Source organism: Brachypodium distachyon, chromosome 1 (assembly GCF_000005505.3).
Source record: "Brachypodium distachyon strain Bd21 chromosome 1, Brachypodium_distachyon_v3.0, whole genome shotgun sequence".
In the NCBI taxonomy this organism is placed as follows: domain Eukaryota; kingdom Viridiplantae; phylum Streptophyta; class Magnoliopsida; order Poales; family Poaceae; genus Brachypodium; species Brachypodium distachyon.
This window is the reverse complement of record NC_016131.3, coordinates 25,577,342-25,601,709: the sequence shown is the minus strand read 5'-3', so window position 1 is coordinate 25,601,709 and position 24,368 is coordinate 25,577,342. Positions and strand designations below refer to the sequence as shown.

General features: G+C 48.2%; 5 protein-coding genes across 8 annotated transcripts; 4 read left to right on the top strand and 1 right to left on the bottom strand.

The window, feature by feature from the left end:
• The first annotated feature begins 3,342 nt into the window (after nt 1–3,342).
• On the top strand, nt 3,343–7,105 carry LOC100824777 (RNA pseudouridine synthase 2, chloroplastic). Of its 3 annotated transcripts, none has more exons than XM_010241377.3 (8): nt 3,343–3,696; nt 3,919–4,062; nt 4,638–4,898; nt 5,093–5,292; nt 5,922–6,000; nt 6,294–6,469; nt 6,562–6,741; nt 6,838–7,105. In XM_010241377.3, the coding sequence occupies exons 1-7, from the start codon at nt 3,379–3,381 to the stop codon at nt 6,701–6,703; spliced, it is 1,320 nt and encodes a 439-aa protein (XP_010239679.1). In that variant the 5' UTR covers nt 3,343–3,378; the 3' UTR covers nt 6,704–6,741; nt 6,838–7,105. The 3 variants fall into 3 exon arrangements, with proteins under 3 accessions (XP_010239679.1, XP_010239676.1, XP_024313193.1); XM_010241374.3 differs by having other exon boundaries at nt 6,817–7,105; XM_024457425.1 differs by having other exon boundaries at nt 6,562–7,105.
• A 62-nt stretch (nt 7,106–7,167) lies between these two features.
• On the bottom strand, nt 7,168–8,441 carry LOC100827627. Of its 2 annotated transcripts, none has more exons than XM_024457426.1 (2): nt 8,256–8,441; nt 7,168–7,727 (listed from the first exon to the last, which is right to left on the bottom strand). In XM_024457426.1, exon 2 carries the CDS (start codon nt 7,710–7,712, stop codon nt 7,440–7,442), a length of 273 nt encoding a protein of 90 aa, XP_024313194.1. In that variant the 5' UTR covers nt 7,713–7,727; nt 8,256–8,441; the 3' UTR covers nt 7,168–7,439. The 2 variants fall into 2 exon arrangements, with proteins under 2 accessions (XP_024313194.1, XP_024313195.1); XM_024457427.1 differs by lacking the exon at nt 8,256–8,441 and adding an exon at nt 7,874–8,249.
• A 2,902-nt stretch (nt 8,442–11,343) lies between these two features.
• LOC100827326 (leucine-rich repeat receptor-like kinase protein FLORAL ORGAN NUMBER1) lies at nt 11,344–15,567 on the top strand. Its single transcript, XM_003560280.4, has 2 exons — nt 11,344–14,277; nt 14,839–15,567. The coding sequence occupies exons 1-2, from the start codon at nt 11,448–11,450 to the stop codon at nt 15,213–15,215; spliced, it is 3,207 nt and encodes a 1,068-aa protein (XP_003560328.3). The 5' UTR covers nt 11,344–11,447; the 3' UTR covers nt 15,216–15,567.
• Nucleotides 15,568–16,552: 985 nt separating this feature from the next.
• LOC100826709 (protein EARLY-RESPONSIVE TO DEHYDRATION 7, chloroplastic) lies at nt 16,553–20,048 on the top strand. Its single transcript, XM_003560278.4, has 4 exons — nt 16,553–17,491; nt 18,365–18,531; nt 19,375–19,459; nt 19,553–20,048. Exons 1-4 carry the CDS (start codon nt 16,722–16,724, stop codon nt 19,746–19,748), a joined length of 1,218 nt encoding a protein of 405 aa, XP_003560326.1. The 5' UTR covers nt 16,553–16,721; the 3' UTR covers nt 19,749–20,048.
• A 614-nt stretch (nt 20,049–20,662) lies between these two features.
• LOC100823660 (basic leucine zipper 23) lies at nt 20,663–23,708 on the top strand. Its single transcript, XM_003563228.4, has 2 exons — nt 20,663–21,668; nt 23,254–23,708. The coding sequence occupies exon 1, from the start codon at nt 20,857–20,859 to the stop codon at nt 21,664–21,666; it is 810 nt and encodes a 269-aa protein (XP_003563276.1). The 5' UTR covers nt 20,663–20,856; the 3' UTR covers nt 21,667–21,668; nt 23,254–23,708.
• The last annotated feature ends 660 nt before the right edge of the window (nt 23,709–24,368 follow it).

Sequence of the window (24,368 nt, the reverse complement as noted above, 5' to 3'; positions counted from 1 at the left end):
CAGTATGCAAGACTTTTAATACTGTACAACTATACAAGCGCTAGCTAGCTCTACTGTTTCCACGTACGGTACTCCTACGAGAGCGTGTACGTATATAACACGCCGTCCCTGATATTGGCATGCAGCCCGTTCCGACAACGACGTCACGCCCTATATACTTAGTACTGCCAGTACAGTAGAGTAATGATCGGTTCGCAATGTTGTGATGTCTGATCGACCAATGTTAGTTAATTAATCTGGGAAGAAAACGACGTAATATACAGTATTTTTCGTGCAACGAACGAATTTCTGTCTCGTGGAAACGTTAATTATCATTATTATTACTGATGTAAATTTTTGTCCCATGGAGTATATTATTTTTCACCCAGTGAAATCTGGTTCACCCAAAAGTACTAGAACCAGGCTGTCACTGGACACTCGATTCGCGGTCAAAGTCTTGTCTTAATGAAAACTAATATGCCATTCTTTAAGAAATGGATGGAGTATATATTTTCTGCGGGTTCTGCCAAAATGACTTCCAACTAACAAATGTTTGAGCGAAAGAAAATCTCAAGCCATCTCATAATGCATGCATGGCGAACTGAGAGCCATCCGTACATCGATCAATTAAGCAGAGATAGAGGGGAAGATGATACGAACCGTCTGGATCATATCACTTTAATTACCAACCGATCAAATGATTTATATATGTAAGGACACAGAAACACATTCATAAGGAGATGGAAACATCAGAATGGAAGGACCATGGTCACAGCCTGGCTTCACAGTCGCAGCTGAGCCAATTAAACTATAGTGCATTAATTAACTCAGCTCATACAGTACCATCACGCTCTGTATAAATGCATGTCCTGTGCACTAAAAAAAAATCTGAAACTTTTAGCTACTCACGGTACATAAATGTATAAATTTATTTCTTTTCCATCAAAATAAGACAGTGCAATATGTCACGAAAGAGTATATGTAGATACCCCCTCCGTCACATATTAAGTGTGTCGAATTCTCCCGAACATAAATGCATCTATAGCTAAAAAACGTCTGGATACATGTAATATTTTGACACTTAATATGGGACGGAGAGAGTACATCGTAACTGACATCTACAGCCAGATCGATTACCGGAGCATTTTCCTTTTTATTATAGCAATATATGTTGTTGGTTGGATGATGTAGAATTGACTGAACGTTGTCGATCGCCTTAACTATAGCTTATAGATCAATGGTCCCGTGGGAAAATCGCTATCGATCTGATATTTGTTTTTCCATGATAATCGGTCACCACGCCTCGAGCGACCCGTTCATTCCACATGATAAGAGCATCTCCACTCGTCTCCCTCATAAATCGTCCGGTGTATGGCCACATGGGGGGTGCCGGCGCACCCTCTTCGTTTGAGGCCCAGCTGCACCCTCCAAACGTTGGCCCTCTAAATTTGGTTTGTTTCACCGACAGTGGTGGCCCACGCTGCTTTTCAACTTCAGCCGGTGCCCCTGCTAGCCCCCATGTGAGTAGGGAGCGGCCTGGGAGCGCCGGCTAAATTTTTGGGCCACGCCGGCTACTTTTTGGATTTAGGGGAGTGGGCTAGATGGGATTTTTAGAGCCGGCGCCCCCATTTTGCGTTTGGGGGGCCTTTAGGGTGCTGGCTGGAGATGCTGTAAGTAGATGAAAATGTGCATGCCGAGTATATGAATACACATTTTTTTTACACACATTAACTATCTAACAAGTAAGGGAAATTGTTGGAGCATTTATTTTTCTGGTATAGCAGTGGTGCTGTTGGATGATGTGGAAGGGTTGTCGTCGCCTTAATACTAGATCAATGGTCCCATGGAAAAATCACCATCAGGCGCGATATTGTTTAGTTTCCATTATAATCTATCGACCGGGTCATGTCTATCGATCACCACCATCGTTCACTTCACATTTTTTGCAATTACATATTTGAGTCCAACAAGATATTTGTAGCTGGGCCACTTAAAAGGAAAAGGAACTTATTTGACTAAGCATGAGTGTGCACCATGCATCTGAGTTTCTAAAACTTCTCTGTCTATATTGAGTAGGTAGCAGTACTGCTCTAGCCCTCTCTTTTTTTTTGTATGAAAAACATATCTAAGCGAAAATATCCACAACTCAAACACTGCATGCTTTTTTCAAAAGAAAATAAATGAAAACATCTTTTATATATGCTTTAGGATAAATAAATGCATTTTCTGTGGGACCATTGTCCGTCGTAGACAAATTATTGCGTTGTATGCCTTTTCGTGTTTCTCTATCGATAGATGACACATAAGATTTATCGTGATAATTGAACAAATCAACATGTTTTACAGACGGTTTGTTCTCTCCAAAAGATGGCATGTATTATGTGACTAGTCATTTTTAGTTAACGGTGTCCATTTGAACAAGCATGATCATGGATTTATGTACATACAATCTTCTCATGCTAACTGTATGTCCCATCTTTTTCTTTTGTACTCGTACAACTAATCATCTAGACTGTACTACCATGTAACCGGTGCCTTGTTCCCCTTCGTGATGTAATATATTTCGGGGGTACTCTTCCAAAAAAAAAACTAATCATCTAGACTAAATATCTCGGCCCCATACGTGATAAACTAATCAGCTAGAGATGTTTACACATAAACAATTGTCTTCTGACAAAAAATAATAAAACTGTGGGTTGGCTATCAACTCGACCATCCACCAATGTCCCATGAAAATGTAATGAAACATAAAGACGTACGGTACTAGTACGTGGTTCGTGTACTAGACACGTACGGAGATCACGTGCAGTCTGCCCTCCAGATGAAGGAGAAGAAAAAAGAAGCTTGTTGTCGGCAACACCAGATCAGGGTGGTCAAGTTAATTAGAATTAATTAATTTGGTACGTTGAGGACCATGTGCTCTAGCTTAAGTTTTGCACAGCAAAGTTCAGGCTGCATGGTTGCAAAAAAAAAACTTTATCGCCACATTAGCTTAGTACCACAATTGTTATTTCTGTTTTGATAAGGAAACGGAAAATAAGGATACTCAGCTTTCAAAAAAAAGAAAAGAAAAATAAGGATACTCAGGTCGAATAAAAAAAATAGACTTCGCACTGCAATTCAACACTCCTTTTCGCGGATTTCACAGGGTCATCATCATACGAAATTTTGGCAAATACAAGTTCAGATCAATTGCACAAATTCAGCACACGGCATGTTTTTTTTGTGGCCAGATCGCCGATCGGTGGCATTGAGCATTCGAGCATTTCAATTTCAGGGCCCAATTCACGATATTCATCCAAGTCAAGCCCAGCAGAGCATTGGGTCAGAGGCCCAATTACCAAAACGTTATCCTTCTCGCTCCACTTCGCCACGGAGCCGCCGAGCAACCGACCGAGCATGGCAGCTGCTGCGACGGCGGCGGCACCGGCGGTCGCCGCCGCGGTATCCACCCTCCTCCGACGCAACACCGCCCTCCGAGCCTCTCGCCCCAGATGCCTCTCCGCCGACGCGAACGTGGAGGCGTTGCCGGCGCCGAGCAGGAGGGGAGGCCACGCCGGGACGCGGCTGGAGGAGGCCGTGCCGGCCGGGGAGGGGCGGTCGCGGGTAGACGCGTGGATCTCCGCGCGTCTGGGCGGCGGGGGAGTCAGCCGCGCGCGCGTGCAGGCCAGCATCCGTGCCGGCCTCGTCGCCGTCAATGGCCGTCCCGTCTCCAAGGTAGATTCGCACTTGTCAGCTGCTAGATTAAGCTAGAACATTTTTTATCCAAAGACAGTAAAGGACTGTCCACAATGCACAACACACATCGCACAAATGAGATCGTGAAGTAATCGTAGCTGCACAAAAGGCATGCGCTGACGATTGTTTGTTTGTTTCTTTATATGTTTCCTACGGACCAGTATCTTCTTAAGCCGATTTGCTTTGCATTACGCTTTGTAGGTTTCACAAACAGTGAAGGGAGGTGACACAGTCAGCTGCACTGTGTCGGAGCTGCAACCGCTGAGGGCAGAGGCAGAGGACATTCCTCTGGATATTGTTTACGAGGATGAGCATCTTCTCGTTGTGAACAAACCGGCTCATATGGTATGAACCATCTTTTCAAGTGACATGAGCGAGCAATATTTGGTTGCCTGGTTCTTAGGAATGTCTCAAAGCAAGCTTTTATGTGTATAAGTTTTTTTGCAGGCTATTTTCTACATAGGATGAATTGCTTGTGTTAGCTTTTTATAATGTTTAACCACAATGATGGAAATGTACGGAACTTTTTAAAGCTCATTGTCACCTTGTCCACCGCTGGACCTTCAGGATGGGATTATGAGTCTAATGAGGCTGTCTAGTTAAACTACAATAAAAGTACAAAAGTATCAGGTAGATAACTATGCATATAATTAATGTGAAGTCTCTCACTGGTGATTGTAGTGTGCATCGTAAAAGATATCTTCGTTCTACTTAAATTTTTGAGGCTGGTTCCATTCACGTGTTCTCCCTGTTAGTATTACATTGAAATCAAGTAAGATATCGGTTGTACGGTCCCTTTAGCAGTTTTCCCCCCATTACCCCATACATTTTCCTGTTCTGTTTTGTTTCTTGAACTCTTACTTCGAGTTTTCAACTAATGGGAGAATTATTCTTGCATTCTATGTCTTGTGACTTTTTAGGTTGTTCACCCAGCACCTGGAAATGCAAATGGCACCTTAGTCAATGCTATACTTCACCACTGCAAGATTTCAACTTTTACCTGTTTAGCACGTAACTCAATTGATGATGAGTGCCCTGAATCTTCAGATGATGATATTGACGTATTCGATGTTGATCAATTTAATGGTGAAGTAAGTTCAGAGGTCCGTGATGCTATCGTGCGCCCTGGTATTGTGCATAGGCTTGACAAGGGGACAAGTGGACTTCTTGTTGTAGCTAAGGTACATCCTTTGTTTTGGATAATAGAGGAGTTAAGGTACTACCTAGTTCGTCCTAACCCAAAACAAACACTAATATCTTGTCATGGCACTTGCACATAATGATGAAATTGCTAATATAAACCATATTAAATTTGATCTCTCTTATTTGTATCAGCTTAATTTTCAACCTTACTTTGGAAACACCTTGTTGACAGGATGAGCACTCTCACGCTCAATTAGCAGAACAATTCAAGCTGCATACAATACGTCGGATATACATCAGTCTTACTTGTGGTGTACCTAATCCAAATTCTGCCAGAATTGAAGTTCCTATATCCCGTGATCCTAACAATCGGATACGTATGATCGCTGCTCCTGGATCTGGCCACAGATACGCACGGCATGCTGCTAGTAGGTGATTCATGCTTTTGACTTGTGTCTCTTATGTGGTTTCATATATGATGATGCCTATCCAAAGCTGTTTGGCTTGAATGCAACTACTTACTAAGAGAGCCAAATATAGATGCAAAAATAAGGTTTCTGCGAAAGTACTCCGCAGTTTTTCTATTTAAAAGTCAAGTTATTCTAGATGGAATGATCTCCTGTCACTAAAATCCAAGTTCTTCTCGATGAAACAGCCAGCAGGATAACCTACTGGTGCTCAGATCACCATGCTGAGCAGTTCATTTAGTGCAAATAAGGATTCATTAAATCAGGCTGTTATTACTAGATTTAACCTATCTCCTTACCAATGACTGCTTTGACCTGGGCACTTCCAGTTATCACTCCTTACTCCTAGCATTAACTGTTCTGGCAAAAGAGTGAAGAGGTTGGACCTTGCTGGTTCATTTAATCATACATATCATGCTCACAAGAATAGAAAATCTCCACATAAATACCCTCCCTACACTTAAAAGAAGCTTTGATACATCTTTTATTTTGTATTGTATTATTTATGCAACTTCCAAATGCTTCATGATCGATTGCTTAGGTATTTTGTCAAGATCCGGAATTGATTTTCTGTTATTTCAAGAAATTCTGCAGGTATAAAGTAAGAGAGGTCTTTTGTAGTGGTGGATCTGCACTCGTAGAGTGGAAACTGGAGACAGGGCGCACTCACCAGGTACATTCCAGGATTGTCTCATATAAGAAGGGGGCATCATAATTACGGTATAAGAAGGGGCATCATAATTACAGTATAAGAAGGGGCATCATATAAGAAGGGGGCATCATAATTACAATCTACTCTTGTTTGAATTGCATCCAGATTGTTGTGACTTAAAAAAGAAAGCATTCTAAGCAAAAGTTGGAATTTTGAATTGCATACAAGTGTATTTCTCAAAGCTAAGAAATGCTATTCCACTACAGTACACCTACCTTTATCTTGTCAATGATCTTGCACCTGTTTGTTTTCAGATCCGAGCACATGCAAAATACCTAGGGTACCCTCTTCTTGGTGATGAAACATATGGAGGTAGCAAAAGTATGGCATTGTCACTTTTGAGACCCAGAACTCCTTCAAGATATCATGGTGATCTTTCAAATCTGATATCAAAGATAGACAGGCCATGCCTCCATGCTGCATTGCTTGGGTAGGTATTATGCAAGATGCATCTTGCTGTAATTTTTCCTATCATTTTCTTTTGAGGATATTTTTTCAGTGTGATTCTGGTTTCTTTTTCAGATTCAAGCATCCGCATTCAGGTAAGATGCTTGAATTCTCATGCCCTCCGCCAGATGATTTTGCTGAGGTACTTGATGAACTACGTCGTGTTACACCAACAAGTGACAGCCAAGATGGTGGCGTCGATCAATTCTGTAATTAACGCAAATGGAAAATGCATCAAGTGATGCTTAGGATATGGTATGTTTGACCTGAAGGTCTTTGTGTTGCCATCTCTGAGTGTGCGAGGTGCGAAACTAACAAAGTGATCGCTAGCTTTCTGACATCTTCAACCAGAGATCAGGACTACACCGAGGACAAGGAGAACAAGCCCCGAGGACGAGGCGAGAATTTTGACAAGACTGGGAAACATAGTTTCAGCACTCCTTTTTTATGATGTAAGGAACCTCAATAGTACATGGTCAATGAAGAGTGTTGAAAGCATTTAAGCATAATTTGATGTGTGTAATTTACAGAGGTGTAACATACGCTGAAACACAGTTTGCTGTGTGAAATGGACATATTTTTGAACTTCTATTAACAGCACCCTTTAATTGTTGGATTTCAAGTTGTTGTTGGATTATTGTACACTTACATTTTCGTAGCTGTCACTGAATATCCGTGAAGTACGATAACAGATGCAAGAGCCCAAAACTCTTGATCTGTAGCTTTCTATATTCTCTTGAAGGCAAAACATCTAACAAATGGGTCACATTAAAAGAGGCTGACTTGTCATGCGTACACCAACAGATAACATCGAGCGTCGTTTGCACATATACCAGCAGCAACTTCTTACACAAGCAGCTAGAGCCTAAGGAATATCTAGCAAGGTTCAACAGCTTGCACTTGGATGTTTGCAAGGGGGCTACGAAAAGGAGTGCTAAATCAGATGAGGATGATCACTTCTGCTTCTTAGATTTCTTGGGTGGGTTTTTGGCAAGCGCTTGGCCTTCCTCATCAGATGAGCCCTCGATGGATTCATCAGGGACATCGTTCGGAGCATTGTGCTTGGTGATGTATTCCTTGAGGATCGCCATGGTCTTCTCCCTCATCACGGCCAGCTGCTCCGACAGGGTACCGGATTCAGAGCTGACCGCGAACGATTCTCCTCCGAGAACCAAGGTGGCCTTCGCTCTCGGATCAAGACTCGCCGCGACACTCGTTTGGTCCATCTTTGACAGCTAAACCTGCCAAGGAAGTTCAGAGCAGAAAAGTGGAAACTTTGATGAGAGGTCTACAGATTCATTCATATGGCGTTTTCACATAACGATGTGTAGCCAAATTGTTCAGCACTGCAAAGTAAAATTGTATCACTATGCTCATGGTCACCAACCGTGATTCTGAAACTAATCGCTCGTTGCGCCTTCACCTTCCAGGGATGAGATCAAAGCAGTGTAAATTCTTACAGGGAACAAGTACTGGATTGAAAGAGTAAAATGGGAATAATATAGTCTAGGACTCTAGGTATGACAAAAATTGTACCAATGAGCCACTGGGCAGTGCCCCTGCCAACTACAACAACAACGGAAAATCGATCCGGAACTCGTATCCCCTCCCGTAGTTCTGGCTACGAAAGCTTGTGTATATAGATACCCATTCGCTTGAACCAAACCATCACTGATTTCCGATGCTGCTGCAAGCGGCAGCAGCTTGGGGCGTCACGGAGATGGATAAAGGGGAAGAAGGTCCAGGTAGCAAGAGAGGTAGAGTAAAACCTTATGCCCGGCGGCGGCGGCGGCGGCGTGTGGGAGTTGTCCGGGCGGCGAGAGTGTGAGAGACTGCGGCGGCGCTTCGACGGCCGGCGGTGTGTTAGGGCGGGCGGCGGCGGCAGCCTCTCTCTCGAGTCTCTCACACGCAGTCCGGAGTCCTCCCGTCCCCCGATTCGATTGATCCCCGTCTCTGGGCTGGTCTGGGCCTCTGGGCCATTTCTGCGTTGTTCGTTAGCCTCATGGCCTGGGCCAGTCCAGGAGGTCTGCGCTGGTCTGAGGTGTGCTGCACCACGGGCCGAGGCCCGAATCTTGAATCTTACAGGCTGCAAAAATATACGACGACCCGCGCCGTGGCCTGGGCCCAGCTCCGCCAATAGCTACGCGTCAACGGCATTGAGCGTAGACGTGTCAGCGTCGTCGCTAAAAGGAAAACAAAACGTGTCAGCGTCATGCCACTGCCTAACAAAAGAGCGCGGCATCTGTTCCTCTTCTTGCCCACAGCATGCAATGCATTGCAACGGACGGACGCCGTTTTCTTGCGATTAAACTCTGGAGCTTAGTGTGATTCCCAATACTGTACTAATTATTTCGGCAGGAGAAGAAAAGGCTTCTTAAACAAGACAGAAAGGAAGAATGAGAAGAAGACACTGCCTGGCCGAACGTGCAACAGCATATAGCTTTCTTCTTTCTTGTAGCCATGATTGTGGTTATGTGTAAGTGGAGAGAATCATGGATGGGTGAACGTACGCCAAGTGGTTGACACATGCATGTATGGATGCTACTCATAGCTGAGTAAATACACACACATTTGTGGGTTGGTTTTTAAATGGAGCAAAACAGGGAGCTAGAAGTACAGGTGCAAGTAAACAGAGAAGGAACATTATATATGTTGTTGCTACATTCTACTGTAACCACAAAACATCCTTTGTCGCTTTTGCCATGAACATTGTTGAGCTGCACACGTCTAATAATTCAACCAGGGCGCCAATCAATCAGACAATCATGGTTGTCTAACCTAGATAGATAGCTAAGCTGGCTTAGTACTACCGTGGCCGATGGACGGAGTCGAGTAAGTGCAAAGTTTATGCCGTGTCTTTTCAAAAAAGAAAAATTGTTTATGCCGTGTGTCGATCGAGCGTTAATATGCCAAAGTGGCACCAAGTTAGGACAGCTAGACATAAAGAAAACCCATAGTGGAGAGTCTGGATTCTAATTCCCCTTGTTGACACAGTTTTGTTGTTTTTACGTGCTCGTCAACTCCATGATGGACACAAAATAATCAGACCCGGGGCCGGAGGATTTATCCTCCCCACTTGCGCGCTTCTTAATTGTCAGGATTCGGGAGAGCCGTCACGCTGCACACTCTTTTCTGCGTGTTCCATATAACTAAGCTGCTAACATCTTGGTGTAGAACACGTTATGTTTATATTTATATCTATTTTGCAGTTGCATACTTTTATCGATTAGCAGCATAGTTACATGAAACCGCGTTAGCCTTTAAGACCATTTTTTGGGAGTCAAATTATAAATGGACAAGATGATGAAGCAGATAGCCAGATAGCACAGCATGTGCATATGAACGGCTAGGGATCGATCGATGGAAAACCAATGGCGCCGCCGCCACGCCCCCATCATGGATCGACTGCCGTTTACTACTCGAGGCTCACTGCACTGCATGGCAGACGTTAATTGTGTCGCTCGCAAGCTCCATCGATGGACTCCTCTGGCTTTGTCTTTACGCCAAGGCAGGATAGGACGGGCCCCTTTCAGGTTTCAGTTTCAGGCCAGCAAAAAGACTAGGCTGTAGCAGAGTAGTAGTACTAGCTGGGCACTGTACAGGAGCCGCAGGGCAGAGCAGGAGGCTGCAGGTGCAGACGAGAGTGTCGAAAAGAAGAAGACTTTTGGGCCTTTCTTTGCTTTGGCTTTCGGCTGGACTCGATTATTTGATGGTGAAAAGGCTACGGAGTTGATCGATCCTCTGCTGCAGCATAGCAAGCCGTGTGCTGTGGGTTGCCTTCTCCCTGCCGGCAACGCACGCCCTGATTTTGCTTCCAACACAACGTAATTATGGTATACAGGTTTCAAGTTTACCAGTCTTTTCGATTCATAATTCTTCTTGTCTCAAATTTGTTCAAAAATAAATATACCTATTCTAAAAATGCTAATTACTTGTAATATTTCGATAAAAATTACGAAACACAGCGAGTACTCCGTGACAAACAGTTCACCTGATCCGGCTTCAATTCTCCGCGCTCAGCTGAAAGCCCGAAACTGAAACCACGGCAACACATGCATGCCCACCCAGAGGCATGGCAGTACCGTGTCAGTAAGTGGGACCCACCCACCCAGGCCGTGGTACTCTCAAAGCAGCGAAGGGCAGCAGTACTTGCTCGCTGCTTCTGCTTGCTGCGCTTGGTGCGTCCAAACTTTTGTCTCCCACACGACAGAAGGAGGAGAAAAAAAAGAAGGAGCCGGCCATTGCCAAAGCAGCCGCTACAGCAGATATTCGAGTTGGGGTTGCCATGGAAAGGAAAGGAATGAATGCTTCGTTGGAATATCAACAAGGACAAAAAGTCACCCGTTGAAGTTTCCCATCCAGGGCCCACGTCAAGATCCTTTTTGTTCACCAGCAAAAAAAAATCCCTTTTGTAAACAGAGGATCACTGCCACAGTGCCACTCCCATAAGAATATTCCTCGGTTACATAATTCTGTCTCAAATTTGCATAAATTTATGTATTCCTAAAAGATGTCAAAAATTATGGAACTGATAGAGTACAGCAATAAAAAGTAAAGGAAGAACAAAGGCACACTGCCTTGCATTGCGCACTCCAATTAGTACACGGATTTGCATACGAAGAGGATCCGTATATCGTAGACGCACGGAGCACCGTTTTACTAGCCGGGTTTTTCGTGGACTGGACCGTGGCAAGCCACCGCAGGCCTAGGTGAGTAGAGCCCAGTTGACAGTGGGCTAGCTAGGCCCTGGGAACGGGCGCCTGGCTGCCCCGTCCCGTCAAAACCCATCTTAATTACAAGCCCAGTCAGCCCTGCAGCTTTGCTTTTCCCCTATGCCCTGCGCGTCGTCGTCCTCCATTACTGCCTCCCGTCCTCTCGCCTTCTTCCTCCTTCCTCCTTTCCGTCGACTCTCACTGCTCAGAGCAGACCATGCCAATGCCGTGCGATGCACCGTCATCGCCATGATTCCGATTCCTCCACCCATCGATTCCTTCCCTCCGTATTCTGATTCCCTTCTCCACCACCATCCTCCTTTTATTCCCGCCTCGCTCTCGATGCACTCCCCATCCCCATTCCCGGCCTTCGCCGCCGGCAATCGCAATCGCAAATTCGCAATGCCTCGCCCAATCATCCTCTTCTTCTTCTTCGTCTTCCTCGGGCCACACGCCGCCGCCTCACCGGACCGCGACATCTACGCGCTCGCCAAGCTCAAGGCCGCCCTCGTCCCCAACCCTTCGTCCTCGCCATCCACCGCGCTCGCCGACTGGGACCCGGCCGCCGTCTCCCCATCCCACTGCAGCTTCTCCGGCGTCACCTGCGACCCAGCCACCTCCCGCGTCGTCTCCATCAACATCACCTCCGTCCCGCTCCACACCGGCGGCCAACTCCCGCCGGAGCTCGCGCTCCTCGACGCGCTCACCAACCTCACCATCGCCGCCTGCTCCCTCCCCGGCCTCCTCCCCCTCCACCCCAACATCCCCTCCCTCCCCAACCTCCGCCACCTCAACCTCTCCAACAACAACCTCATCGGCCCCTTCTTCCTCCCCGACTCCGTCACCACCACCCCGTACTTCCCTTCCCTCGAGCTCCTCGACTGCTACAACAACAACCTCTCGGGCCCGCTCCCTCCCTTCGGCGCCCCCCACTCGGCAACCCTCCGCTACCTCCAGCTCGGCGGCAACTACTTCTCCGGCCCGATCCCGCCGTCCTACGGCCACCTCGCCTCGCTCCGCTACCTCGGCCTCAACGGCAACGCGCTCTCCGGCCGCGTGCCCCCGGAGCTCGCGAGGCTTGCGAAGCTCGAGGACCTCTACCTCGGCTACTTCAACCAGTACGACGGCGGGGTGCCCCCCGAGTTCGGGGAGCTGGCGAGCCTCGTGCGGCTCGACATGAGCAGCTGCAACCTCACGGGCCCGGTCCCGCCGGAGCTCGGCAAGCTGTCCAAGCTCCAGACGCTCTTCCTCCTCTGGAACCGCCTCCAGGGCGCCATCCCGCCGGAGCTCGGCGAGCTCGCCAGCCTCCAGTCGCTCGACCTCTCCGTCAACGAGCTCGCCGGTGAAATCCCAGTCTCCCTGGGGAAGCTGAGTAATCTCAAACTCCTCAACCTGTTCCGGAACCACCTCCGCGGGGACATCCCGGCGTTCGTGGCGGAGCTCCCGGGGCTCGAGGTGCTGCAGCTGTGGGAGAACAACCTCACGGGGAGTCTCCCGCCGGGGCTGGGGAAGAAGGGTCCGCTGAAGACGCTCGACGTCACCACGAACCATCTCACGGGCCTCGTGCCGCCGGACCTCTGCGCGGGGAACAAGCTCGAGACGCTAGTGCTCATGGACAACGGCTTCTTCGGCCCGATCCCGGCTTCCCTCGGCGCCTGCAAGACGCTCGTCAGGGTGCGTCTGAGCAGGAACTTCCTTAGCGGTGCTGTGCCGGCGGGTCTCTTCGACCTGCCGGACGCCAACATGCTGGAGCTCACCGATAATCTGCTCTCCGGCGAGCTCCCCGACGTGATCGGCGGGGGTAAAATCGGGATGCTGCTGCTGGGGAACAACGGGATTGGTGGGAGGATACCGGCGGCCATCGGCAACCTCCCGGCGCTGCAGACGCTGTCGCTGGAGTCCAACAACTTCTCCGGCGAGCTCCCGACGGAGATCGGCAGGCTGAGGAACCTGTCGCGGCTCAACGTCAGCGGGAACTCCCTCACCGGCGCCATCCCCGAGGAGATCACTAGCTGCGCGTCGCTGGCCGCCGTCGACGTCAGCCGCAACCGCCTGTCCGGCGAGATCCCCCAGAGCGTGACGTCGCTCAAGATCCTGTGCACGCTGAATTTGTCCAGGAACGCCATTGGAGGGAGCATCCCGCCCGCCATGGCCAACATGACGAGCCTCACGACGCTCGACGTCTCCTATAACCGGCTCTCCGGCCCCGTCCCTTCGCAGGGGCAGTTCCTCGTGTTCAACGAGAGCTCCTTCCTCGGCAACCCCGGCCTCTGCAATGCCGGAGCCGACAACGACGACTGCTCATCTTCATCTTCCTCGTCTCCGGCGGCCGGCGGGGGTCTGCGGCATTGGGACTCGAAGAAGACGCTGGCGTGCCTGGTGGCCGTCTTCCTCGCGCTGGCCGCCGCCTTCATCGGCGCGAAGAAAGCCTGCGAGGCATGGCGAGAGGCGGCGCGGCGACGGTCGGGGGCGTGGAAGATGACGGTGTTCCAGAAGCTCGACTTCTCGGCGGAGGACGTGGTGGAGTGCCTCAAGGAGGACAACATCATCGGCAAGGGCGGCGCCGGGATCGTGTACCACGGCGCCATCGTCTCCTCCAGCACCGGCAGCGTCGGGGCCGAGCTGGCCATCAAGCGGCTGGTGGGCCGCGGGGCCGGCGGCGACAGGGGCTTCTCGGCGGAGGTGGCGACGCTGGGCCGGATCAGGCACCGGAACATCGTGAGGCTGCTGGGCTTCGTCTCCAACAGGGAGGCCAACCTGCTGCTGTACGAGTACATGCCCAACGGCTCCCTCGGCGAGATGCTCCATGGCGGCAAGGGCGGCCACCTCGGCTGGGAGGCCAGGGCGAGGGTGGCGCTCGAGGCGGCCAGGGGGCTCTGCTACCTCCACCATGACTGCGCGCCCAGGATCATCCACCGGGACGTCAAGTCCAACAACATACTGCTCGATTCGGCGTTCGAGGCGCACGTCGCCGACTTCGGCCTCGCCAAGTTCCTCGGCGGCGCTGGTGCCGGCGGCGGCAATGGCGCCTCCGAGTGCATGTCCGCCATCGCCGGCTCCTACGGCTACATCGCCCCAGGTATGTATATACACATCCATCTATCGTTTATACACTTGAAAAATCTACAAGCTTTAGCAAACGCTCTAATCAGAAACAAATCGACAAAGCGTGGACTATGCATCCCTTCTAGAACTGCAGCTTGTTCTTGGATTCTAGCCTAGTTTTATTTTACCACTGTCGGCCTGAGAGGGAGAGGACAAGGGTGAAAAGGTTGCCTTTGGATCAATGGGGTAGCAGAAACAGAGCTGCTAGTGCCTGCACTGGTGATAGTGACACTGATCATTGATGTCCTGACTGCACTACACATCTTGATTTCTTGGATTCTGGTATGAGTTTGTCCGGGCAGCATATCTTGTTGCCCCGCATCTGTGTTAATGTCAACTGGAGGTAAGACAAAGGTTCCCTCTAGGTTTTTAATGATTCAGATATCTTGGACCATTGGTACAAGCCAGAGTAGACGTTAATTCAGATAGGGTTTTGTTGGATGACAGATTATGTGTGCTACCATTAGCAATTATCCAGTGTCATTAATCATTCTGATTAACTAAAAAATCCTGTTTGTTTCGTCCGACGTGGCAGAGTATGCTTACACGCTGCGGGTGGACGAGAAGAGCGACGTGTACAGCTTCGGCGTGGTGCTACTGGAGCTCGTCACGGGACGTCGCCCTGTTGGTGGGTTCGGTGAAGGCGTAGACATCGTGCATTGGGTTCACAAGGTCACCGCCGAGCTTCCCGACACCGCCGCCGCCGTCCTAGCCATCGCCGATCGCCGCCTCAGCCCGGAACCCGTGGCGTTGGTGGCGGGCCTGTACGACGTGGCCATGGCGTGCGTCGAGGAAGCGAGCACTGCCCGGCCCACCATGCGCGAGGTCGTGCAAATGCTCTCGCAGCCCGTCATCGCAGCCGCGGCCGCCGGCGATGCTGCCCAGCCCGACGACCTCCTCGTCTCCTACTGAGGACGACAAGCTACTGCTTAGCCTGCTCTAAGAATCGTGCAATCTTACCTAATTAGCCGCTAATTTTTGGTTTTGCTTGGTGCTTAATTTTGTGGCGTCTGAATGTGTGTAAGCAATAACATTTAGCTAGCGCTAGCACTATCTACTCCCTGAAGGCTGAAACTGAAGACCAAGGCGAAGGCTGTCAGACTAGATGTTGCTTTGCTGTGCCATTGTGCATAGCTGAATGAATGGGTGAATGAATGAATATATGTACATATTAGCAAAATCCCAATCCAAAACAATCCCCAAAAGATCGAATTCTTTTCTGAAAAAAGGCCTCGGAAATGAATCGATTTGTGAGCTTGACAGATGATAGGTGGACGGTTGCAACAAAACCGTGGTGGATGTGGAATCGAATCCGATCGAGCAGGCGAAGAAGAGCATAGAAACCTAACCTTGCCTTTCGTATCTATTCCCCTTCTTTTTTGCTTGTGATGATATTTCTATCTAGTTGCGCGAGTAGACTAGGGCACTAGGCTAGGATATATTCGCTGGTTGGATGATAAAGTGACTTGGGAGATTGATAAGCAGCTCGTGAGGGTGAAAGCTGGAAGAATTGGCGCGCGCACGAATCTGGAGTTTGGTGGACTCAGGCCGTGGAAGCGAAGTGGGCCGGCTCGACAGATTGTAACAGCAAGGAGGGCATTGGGCTGATGGGCTGGGTCCAGCGATCGCCGAGTGGCTATTTGGTCCTTACGAAACAAAATATCATACTAGTATGAATTCACTTTGCTGTATTTGCTTTGAAATGGCTATAATTATGTAACGACATAAGATCTGACAACCAGATAATGTAAGCAATAGCTGTAGTCATGTTTTTTTATGAACTTCTTAAATCTTAGCTTTATACGAATCAAACAGAAGTGACTATTATCAGACAATTTAAAAAATATTATCCTTGGTCATCCAAAAAAATATATACTCCATCCGTCTCGTATTAAATACCAAAATATCGCATAATATATCCATACGTATTTTAATATATACACACTTTCATATTTAGACAAATTTAATTTATTAACAAAACCATAAATTAAAATAGTTTCCAGCCGGCCAGCCGACCTCCCAAAGGGCAATCGTTGTCCTCGAGATTGCTTACTCGTGGAGGGAAACACATGGCCGGAGATTGCTTCAGTCCTTGAGAGAGAACAACCGGGTCGTACCCGCCAAATAGCTCACTGACATAAGGGCCCATCATTGTCAGCGAGCTAAGCAAAGCAACTGCAATGAGCTCCCACACGCCATTGAATTAAACCACCCCAAACCGCGAAGCTGGGTCCCACCTTCCTGAACCGCGTGGACCCAACGAACCAGCGAACTCCCCGTCGCCACGCACGCGCGGGGGCAGCCCTATACAACAGCCACGTCGCCGCCGACAAGCCGCCGCCGTCGCCCTCTTCCTCACGGCTCTTCCCTCTGCTGATCCCTTCCCGCCTTAAGACTCATCCGTGCCGCAGGTCCCCAATGGCGTCGTCCTACAACTACCCCACCACCACCAGCCCTGCTACTACTACTAACCCTAGCTTCCCCGCCCCCTCGGCCCCGCCGCTGTACCCGACGCTGACCATGGCCGACCTCGCCCCCGTCGAGATCCCGACCACCCCGGACGGCGCGCCGCCGCCCTCGGAGGACGTGCTCCTCCGCCTCCCCGGCGCGCAGCTCCACCTCATCGACCGCCGCCGCAGCCACCCGCTCGCCGCGGGCGACCTCTCCCTGCGCCGCATCCGCGCCGGCGATGCCTCTCTCGCCGCCACCGCGCTGCTCGGCCCCATCCAGTGGCCGCTGGCCCGCGACGTCGCCGCCGTCAAGCTCGACCCGCGCCACTACTCCTTCTCCCTCGCCGTCCCCGCATCCCACGACGACCCCAGCCCCGACCCGCTCCACTACGGCCTCACGCTCTCCGCCCCCGACCCGCGCCTCGACGCCGTGCTCGGCGCCTACACCAGCTTCTCCGTCCATTCCGTCGCTGGCAGCGAGGCGCTCGCCGGTGGCGCCCGCGGCGAGGTGGAGGCGGCCGCGTACTGGACCGCTGTCGCGCCCAATGTGGAGGAGTACGGCGGCGCCGTGGCCAAGGCGATTGCGAGGGGTGCTGAGAACGTGGCCAAGGGGATAATATGGTGTGGCGTGATGACGGTGGATAGGCTCCGGTGGGGGAATGAAGTCCTCAGGAAGAGGATCCAGCCAGGTGATACTGACGCCGAGGTCAGCCCGGAGATGCTGAGAAGGATCCAAAGGTAACACTTTCTTTCTATGTTTCTATATCAAATGTGTTTTCAAGCATATTCAAGTCATACGGATTTATCCAGTGGGAAATGCTTCAGGCTTTGGGCACATCACAAGTTCATACTAAGATCAGCAGTTTAATTCTTGATACAGTGTGCCATCATGTGTATCTCATTCTTCTGTAGTGGTGTTTCATTTGAGTTAGGAGAAAATTATGATAAGTAGGGATAGCCTCTGCAAATCACTCGTGTAATCATGGTGGTGTTGCATGTATTTTTAGTTGTTCTGTTGTTTGGCGCTCCTGGTTCTCTGTTAACTTTTGCAAAGCTTTGATTCAATGTTTATGTCATATATGTAGAATCCTGACCATTCGTGAAGAAAGATCACATGATTGTAGCTGCATTGTTACGATTTTTTCACGTAGACGGATTTTGATGATTTTATTTGCATATCAACTAACTTAAACCGAATGATTGTTTTGTTTGTATCTACTAATTTTGTTTTGTTTTGAAAATGTAATTGCTTTACTACCAAGTACATTATGTGCACATAATGTTGAGCAGCTAGTATAGTTATGTCCTTTTAGCATAAGGATGCATTTGAATGTATACGGAGTTTAAACCCAGTGTTGGGTGAGTATGGTCATAGTTCTTGATCAGTGGTCTCTTGTTAATCTCTAGTTACGTGATGTTTCAAGTAACTTGTGCTACTTGGTTCAGTTCAGCTGACTGTGTTGTCTCTTTGGAATTTCTTGTCTTTTCTAGGCTTTCATGATTCCCATGATTTTAGTTTTCCTTAAGCTTAGTTGCATAACTTTGAGTTTGTACACTTAAAATATCAATCAAATACGTCTAAAAGAATCGCTGCGCACCTTTTGTTTACAGGGTTAAGAAGGTGACAAAAATGTCTGAGAAAGTGGCATCTGGAATATTGTCTGGAGTCGTGAAGGTTACTGGCTATCTTACAAGCTCGTTGGCTAATTCAAAAGCTGGCAAGAAGTTTTTTAGTATGTTGCCTGGAGAGATTCTTCTTGCTTCGCTTGATGGATTTGGTATGTGATCTTGTTTTCAAAATGAGTGTACTGTTCTTATTCATGGTATACTGAGCCTGAAGGTTGACATCTTTTAATTGACTAAAAAATGGCGCTAAAATTGCATCACTGAACAGATCGTCATTATTCTGTACTACCGAAGGCAACAATTATCTCACTCTTTACATCTATTACTAACTTGAACTTCTATGGAAGTGTGGGTGAATAAGTCATATCCCTTACGCCTTGAAACACAAAACACCCCACTTACGGGCACATCAAACAATACTAGTTGAAGGCAATCATGCGTTGGATGCGCTTCCGTTTGTTCTTTTGGTTTCATATGACACAAACTTGTCCATTCTTGGATAAGGTATTGCCAGTACCTTAGTTGAAATGGCTTAGTTACACACATTATGTCATTATGTCGTCCTGCATGAAGAATAAGTCCTGCAGGCTGTGTTCAGAGAGAATGATTATGTTTTACTTCGCATGTGGCTTGGCCTTGGCTCAATATGGTGAACTAAGCCACCATGCTTCCTGAAACCTGAGCATCATATTGAGTTAGTGTTTACGGCTCATCAAATAATCTGTTCCTGGGATTTGTCATTTGAAGTCATAATAACGTGATATCCTGGGAGCACTTTTGTTCTGCACTTGCCCGGGCCAATTATTCTGTACCAAAATATGCATGTCGACTGCCTTGTTGTTTCTCCGTGTTAGGTGTATGGAATTTCTGTGTGCCTGAACATCATTCTTTAAAGTAACACGGGAACTTACATTCTTGATCTGGTAGATTAGCTTCCATAGGCAAGCTCTTCGGTCTCGCCATTCCGCTTACGTATCATTTACCCATGTCGACAGGCAAAATCTCTGACGCAGTAGAGGTGGCTGGGAAAGATGTGCTATCCACATCCTCGACCGTGACAACTGGTCTTGTATCCCACAAGTATGTGTTGTTCTGCTAAACATTCCTTTTCCTGCACCCTGTTGTACCATAACACGGAGCATTCTCCTTTACATTGTGCTGCCTCTTCTTCAGGTACGGAGAGAAAGCCGCTGCTGCGACGAACGAAGGGATGGACGCTGCCGGGCACGCCATTGGGACTGCATGGGCCGTGTTCAAGATCCGTCAGGCCCTTAACCCGAAGAGCGCCCTGAAGCCCACGTCACTCGCCAAGTCCACCATCAAGGCCGGAGCCGCCGATCTCCGGGCGAAGAGCAGCAAGAGCAAGTAGAGCCTGAAGCCGTCCTTCCTCGTCGCAACCGGCTGTGTTGGATCCTTGTCCTGACCAGAAGAACCTTTGCCCCCAGAAGTCCCAGCTGATGTGCTGCTTGTAGATATTATGTGCTGGAGCTGGCAACCAGCAGCAGCTTCCCTACTGTGTCCTCCCCTCTGCTGTTGTGAACGTTTTCTGTTGTGTTTCTGAGTGGAGTATCGTTGTTTTCGTTTGTGCAGTGTTAGTTCAACGCAGAAAACTACGAAAGAAACAAAGTTCGGTGTTCTTTGATTAACTGGTGTGGGTTGCTGCTGTTTATTGGTGTTGACCTGGGACACTCAAATCATTTGCTCTGATGCATGCTGATGGCGTGAGCGTGATTTGATCGATGTTTTTGGCGTCATTTGCGGGCAGAGGAAAATGGTGACACCAGCGAAGCAACAACCAAAGCATCTGAGCAAATCTCCTCATTGTTTTACAATGCACCTAACGAGTTTGAATTACAGTAGTTGGTTATACCTACTAACTCTTTACTAAGGTAAGATTTAGCTGTACATCTATATTAGATAGTAAAATAAAATCACAACTCACAAGTTCGCTGCTCTCAGTTGACTCTAGCTTTGTCTTGCAACCCAAATCTCTCTGTATATAAAAAAAGTTTTACAGGAATATACATGTCAGAAAATAATGACTAGTACAAATTTGATGCTCCATGTGGCCTAGTCTGCAACTCATCAAATATTCTTTGTAGTCACGTGCAAAAACATAACCATTTTCCTCTCTCTCCTTTTTTTGAGCTGGAAAAACATTTCTACTGAACATAATAACCAATTGAGGCCAAATTTGAATTGCAAAGAAAAAAAAAGGAAAAAAAAAGGTCAGATCGTTCTCCACCGTCCATCTCCCGGCGGCTGATATTTGTCGCCACCGCCGCATCTCATCGCGAGCAGTCGAGGACCGATTAAATCCACCCCACCGAATTCCCCCACAAAATTCTCTCCGCCGGCGCCGCCGAAACCCTCGCCCCCGCCCGCCGCCCGCCCGAAAGCCCCACCGCCGGCGAAGCCTATAAACCCCCAGTCACCTACCCCAGGTGCGTGTTCTCGTCCGCTGCCGAATTGCAGCCATGGACGACGGGGACCTCGATTTCAACCCTGACACGTACCTGTGCTCGGGCGCCGCCGCCGGCGGCACCGAGACCCCGGGCGCCTGCTCCATGGACAGCTACTTCGACGAGATCCTCAAGGACACGGAGCACCTCGCCTGCACCCACACGCACACCTGCAACCCGCCCGTCCATGACCTCTCCCACACCCACACCTGTGTCCACGTCCACACCAAGATCGTCTCGGCCTCCTCCGACGGCGCCGAGTCCCCCGCCGAGAACACCACCTCGGGAACCTCCAAGAAGCGCCGCCCCTCGGGGAACCGGGCCGCCGTCAGGAAGTACCGGGAGAAGAAGAAGGCCCACACGGCGCTGCTCGAGGAAGAGGTCGTCCATCTCAAGGCCCTCAACAAGGAGCTCATGAAGAAGGTTCAGAATCATGCGGCGCTTGAGGCCGAGGTCGCCAGGCTTCGCTGCCTGCTCGTTGATATTAGAGGCAGGATTGAAGGGGAGATCGGCGCTTTCCCTTATCAGCGGCCCGTGAAGAACGTTGATTTGGTCTCTGGTGGTGTTGACCTTCTTGGTGGTGGCTCTCAGGTCATGAATTCCTGTGATTTCAGATGCAACGATCAGCTGTATTGCAATCCGGGAATGCAGATGAGGACAGTGGGTGATGATGGTGCTATGAATGGTCAGGCGTTTGGGCAGGGCACCGGTGATTTTGTCAATGTCCAGTGCTTGGGGAGCGCGAAATCTGGATCCACAATTTCCCCAGGCTGTGGGGGTATGTCTAATATGCCTTTTGGCTGTTTGCCGAATGCAAAGAAGTGAAGGTTAGTTATGTTTGTTTCTCTATTATTGAGACATTCTTTTTCTAGCAACACCATTCTAGGACAAAGTTACTTATTTTCGGCCTTTCGATATGTTCAAATCCTGTACAAGTATGTAAACTCATGAGGCTAGATGGCAGATGCTTGTGCTGCATATAGTCTTTTGATAAGAGAATACTTAAATTTGTGTGCTATTGAACTATTATCGAGCGGTGCATTTCATTTATTGCATGGTAGTTGGATGCATTTTGGTTTTGCAACTTGGCTACTGCCACTTTAAAGGCACCATAGCCTTGACTCATACAATGGTACTAGAAACCTAGCCATTTTGGGGGATTTATGAGCAGGCAAATAGAATGTGATTGTTGTTGAGCTTGCATGATTGAACTTATCAGTTATCACAAACTCTCTGGTTTAAAGCTTCTTATATGTTTCCATATATTCTGAAAACCTTGGTTGTTTCTGGTGTCAAGTGAGACTAAAAACTATAAGGACCTAGGTGCTCCATACAATAATCTGTTTTTATTTGGGTTTATTAGTTCAGCAAAAATTATTGACTGGTTGCTTCACTTGCTTCTGTCATAATCTTTTTAGTCGCTGGGAATACTTCCTGCTCCCCCCGTTTCAAATATAAGGCGTGCTTTGTTCCAACATTTACACTCATTCATATGGGATTTATGTGTAAAGCAAGTACCTGTCAATATGAATCTAGCGATATCAATGTTATGTCACATAAGTTATAAACTAGAGTAATTATAGATCAAATGGTTGTCATAAAGAAGCAAAATATGCCTTATATTTTGGAACGGAGGGAGTATTATTGTAGGACAGCACTGATGTCACAAATATTCCAGCTGCCACCTGTGCAGTGTGTTCAGTTTGAATCACTAGTTATTAGAGATTATATGATAATGTTTTTGTTTGGGTGGTCGTTTTTGTGAAGATTATCATGAAAGTTCGTTCATGAATGGTAATTGCCAGTTTCTCACTAGAAAGTTCGTTCATGAATGGAGTTAGTTCAGTTAGGTAGTAGCCTAAGATGTACTATTTCACAATGCACTGGTCTTACCCTTCTATTATTGATCTACTCCCTCCGATCCATATTACTTGTCGCAGTTTTGTCTATATACGCATATATCTTAAAGCGTTTCATTGTGTTGGTACATGCTTATCTAGAGAAAACTGTGACAAGTAATATGGATCGGAAGGAGTGCTTAATATAGTTTAGACTGCTTTAGTTTTGACACTGTCGCTTAGTTTTCTGTAATATTTACATCTGATTCTCTTTTTGTTAATATATTCGCCACAGAATGTGTTATTTGTTCATCTCTAGTCATGTGACTGAAGTTATATAAAAAAACTAAGATATCAACAAGTAATTTAGGTTCTACTAGTAGACCAACAATCGCTAGCAGTTGCTACTTGCTATGCACCTTGGTATGTTTTTTTTTACCCAGTTGAGCTAGAACATGCAAATCTGTACTGCTGTGGCTTTTCTTTTGCCGTTGCCTTTCCTGCCTCTTAAAGCCGCTTGGAATTATTGCTGATGTTTGGTTTTGACTAACACACTTCTACTGCTCTCTTTCAGGACTTCTGGGGTGCTTATCTTCTCCGTGGCAGAGACTCCTAGTTCCTGCGTACAAGGAAAGACTGTATAAATTGTTAGCTTCTACCTGGTTTCGAATTGTCGAGTGTTTGGATGATGCTTCTGGGGTGCATGTGGCGCTGCAAGTTTGTTAGCTCTAAAGCTATCAGGAGATCGTCCTCTATTTTTTGTCCCGTTCAGCTATGTTCTCGGAGTTGACATCCTCACCAAGTCCCGCATGCTCTCTTATAAAGAGTATCGACTGATCCGAATTGGACGGGAATCATGAATAACTAGAAGTTCGTCATCCATGTGCTGTGTCAAGACACATTCAGTTTTGTGTAGATCTCAAGTTGCCTATGAACCTTATAATATAATGTAAACAGTAAACTCATTCTGGATGTTGAATTCTTTCGGGTAGCTGGTGTTATGCCTGTGTTCTGTCATTCCTGAGTTCATTCATTTTTTTATGCTTAATTATTTGATTCTTTAGACCTGAACAGCTGTTGAAATTTTCACTGGAGTCTGTAGCTCTAGCTCTGGAGTTTATGTCTTGACGCTAGCTCTAGCTCTGTTTTTTTTTTTTGAGGCCTCTAGCTCTGGAGTTTTTTTTTTTTTTGAGGGGTCTCTGGAGTTTGTTTAGGGGAGTTCGAGCTCTGAGGCAGCAGATTTGCAGATGCATCCGTTAAGGTAAGCCCAACACACGTTTCGCTGGGCTGGGCTGGACGGGTGCTGAATCTGCTGATGGGCCAGTAGCAAAGCCAAAAAGCCCAGGAAAACGAACTGTGACGTCCGATGCACGGCGACGAGTCAACACCCGTTGACTGACTAGTGGGACTCGGACGCCCCGCACTGGACCCATCATAAGTCCTCTTCGCTGAACGAATTATCCACTGAGCACGCCCCGCTTCGAACATTCTAGCACATCGACGTCGACGACACAGGCATTCGCCAATCGCAGCTCTCCACGTGTCATGCGCTTTAACGCTCCCACGAGATCTTGGCCGCCCATTCATCCAGCTCGGCCCGCCGGACGGCCGAGGGCGCTCCGCGGCTCGTGTTCCACGTCAAGCTCGTCCGCATCGCCCAGTAACGGCCCGCCACGTGGACGGAACCAC

Bases quoted from the DNA above. Each gene is read 5' to 3' on its own strand.
- LOC100824777 (XM_010241377.3), top strand. From the start codon at position 3,379: ATGGCAGCTGCTGCGACGGCGGCGGCACCGGCGGTCGCCGCCGCGGTA. The intron at 4,899-5,092 runs GTACATCCTTTG...CCTTGTTGACAG, and splicing joins GACTTCTTGTTGTAGCTAAG to GATGAGCACTCTCACGCTCA. The intron at 5,293-5,921 runs GTGATTCATGCT...GAAATTCTGCAG, and splicing joins GCACGGCATGCTGCTAGTAG to GTATAAAGTAAGAGAGGTCT.
- LOC100827627 (XM_024457426.1), bottom strand. From the start codon at position 7,712: ATGGACCAAACGAGTGTCGCGGCGAGTCTTGATCCGAGAGCGAAGGCC.
- LOC100827326 (XM_003560280.4), top strand. From the start codon at position 11,448: ATGATTCCGATTCCTCCACCCATCGATTCCTTCCCTCCGTATTCTGAT. The intron at 14,278-14,838 runs GTATGTATATAC...CCGACGTGGCAG, and splicing joins CTACGGCTACATCGCCCCAG to AGTATGCTTACACGCTGCGG.
- LOC100826709 (XM_003560278.4), top strand. From the start codon at position 16,722: ATGGCGTCGTCCTACAACTACCCCACCACCACCAGCCCTGCTACTACT. The intron at 17,492-18,364 runs GTAACACTTTCT...TTTTGTTTACAG, and splicing joins ATGCTGAGAAGGATCCAAAG to GGTTAAGAAGGTGACAAAAA. The intron at 19,460-19,552 runs GTATGTGTTGTT...CCTCTTCTTCAG, and splicing joins ACTGGTCTTGTATCCCACAA to GTACGGAGAGAAAGCCGCTG.
- LOC100823660 (XM_003563228.4), top strand. From the start codon at position 20,857: ATGGACGACGGGGACCTCGATTTCAACCCTGACACGTACCTGTGCTCG.